General features: G+C 49.1%; 1 protein-coding gene across 1 annotated transcript; it reads right to left on the reverse strand.

The window, feature by feature from the left end:
• Nucleotides 1–209: 209 nt before the first annotated feature.
• Nucleotides 210–2037, reverse strand: NOG (noggin). Its single transcript, XM_063352095.1, has one exon. The coding sequence runs from the start codon at nt 1498–1500 to the stop codon at nt 829–831; it is 672 nt and encodes a 223-aa protein (XP_063208165.1). The 5' UTR covers nt 1501–2037; the 3' UTR covers nt 210–828.

The raw sequence follows: 2037 nt of genomic DNA on the forward strand, positions 1-2037 counted from the left end.
GCGGGGCTGGCCGCCCGCGGCACTCCTGCGGTGTGGGTGCCAAAAGAGTCCCTTCGAACAGGGTGGTGAGCAGGTTCCCACCCCCCCCTGCCACCGCGAAACGTCCTGCTGAGCGTGGAGAACGAGGAGGAGAGAGAAGAAAGCCCCCCCGAAGGTGGCCAAACCAAAAAGCAAACAGAATCCAAACGGCTCGTGTTTTAGTGGTTGACTTTAATTCTGCACTGCACTTTTACTACAAGGATATAAAGAATAAATAGCAGATACTCTTCATTTACATAGGATTAAGTCATTCAAACTGTTCTCTCTATTTACAATAACATTGTGCTCTAGGCGTTTATTCATTTTTATTTTAAATCTAAAGTCCATAAGGAAAAAGAAAAAAACCCACACACACGCTTTCCGAATAATGGAAAATAGCTTTAAAACGTTTTCTTATCAAAAAGTTTGGTTTGTATTTTTTAATCCTTTTATTAAAAAAAACAACAAACAACAACAACAAAAAAAAACCCCAACAAAAAACCTACTTCGCCAAAGCGAAGCAACTTCTCTCTGGAATATAAATACCAAAAAAAAAAAAAAAAAGAAAAGATACATTAGCAACGATCGGGGTAATAGTCTTAAAAATACAGTAGACGCTGATTATTTCACGTATAATACTGACCTTTTAATAGTATATTAAAACGGTGCCATATATACACACAATATACATTCTCCTACACGTTACAGTGCATTACAACGTTAACCAGAAAGCAAATGTCTTTTATTTTTGTTGCAGCAAAGGTCCACGTGAGTCCGCTGGAGAAGGGGCGAGAAAGGTAAGTGCAAGCCCTAGCAGGAGCACTTGCACTCCGAAATGATGGGGTACTGGATGGGAATCCATGTGCACCTCTGCCCTCCCCGACGCTGGCACCTCCACCTCAGGATCGTTAAATGCACGGACTTGGCAGGTTTGCAAACCATGCCTTCTGGGACTGAACAAGACCTTTTACTGTAGCAGCTGCCCACTTTGACATACCGGGGCCAAAAGCGGCTGCCGAGATCGTTCCACGTGTATAGGACCGGGCAGAAGGTCTGGGACCAGAGCCACATCTGCAGCTTCCTGCGCAGCTTCTTGCTCAGCCTGTGCTTCTTGCCCGGCTGCAGCCCGTCGTAAAACTCCAGCCCTTTGATTTCGCTGGGCATCGCTCCCGAGGGTCTCTGCCTGAGCAGCAAGTCCAGCTCAGCTAGATCGTCCACTCCGAGCCGGTCCTCGGGCAAGGAAATAGCCATAAAGTTAGGGTCGAAGTGTCCGCCCATGAGGTTCCTTAGCAAGGTCTCGTTAAGATCCTTCTCCTTGGGGTCAAAGATAGGGTCCGGGTGCTCGATTAGATCCACCAAGGGCAAGTTGTCGCTGGGAGCCGGTCGGATGTGCAGATAGTGCTGGCAGGCGCCTTGCTCTAGCCGGAGACCCAGCAGAACCACCACGGCGTATATAGTCACAAGGCACTGGGAATGATCCATCCTTGGGAGACCGGTGGGGGGGGGGGGAGAGGGGGGCTGGGTTCACCAAAGAGCAGGGGAAGAAGGTGCAAGCAAATACATCAGAAAAGTTGTACGGGGATATCCAAAATAGCTTGTCTTTAAGGGGGATCACCTCCACTCCCCGCACCACCAGCAAAGACAGCCCCCTAATAAGCCCGGAGAACAAGCCCCCTGCAAACACTCTCTCTTGCAGGCTTCTCTATAAAATTTCTCCTGGTGGAGCCGCTCCAAAATTCTGCTGCTGCTTCTTTTCACCCTCCCCGGGAAAAGGAGATGCCGCTTTTTGTTGCAAATTCTGCTTGCTGCTGCTGCTCCTCGTTGTCTGCCCGTGCGTATGGAAGAAGTTGCTGCCGATTCTTCCTCCCCGCTCCTCTCCGCCGTTTGCAAAGCAGCCTCCTCAGCAGCAACAGCAGCCACGCACGTTGGCACCAGTTTGTCTGCTTTGCAAGGACCCAAAGCCTTTAAATTTCCTGCACTTTCAGCTTCATCTCCATGGAAACCACAGACTCTCTTCTA

Source organism: Chroicocephalus ridibundus, chromosome 14 (genome assembly GCF_963924245.1).
Source record: "Chroicocephalus ridibundus chromosome 14, bChrRid1.1, whole genome shotgun sequence".
In the NCBI taxonomy this organism is placed as follows: domain Eukaryota; kingdom Metazoa; phylum Chordata; class Aves; order Charadriiformes; family Laridae; genus Chroicocephalus; species Chroicocephalus ridibundus.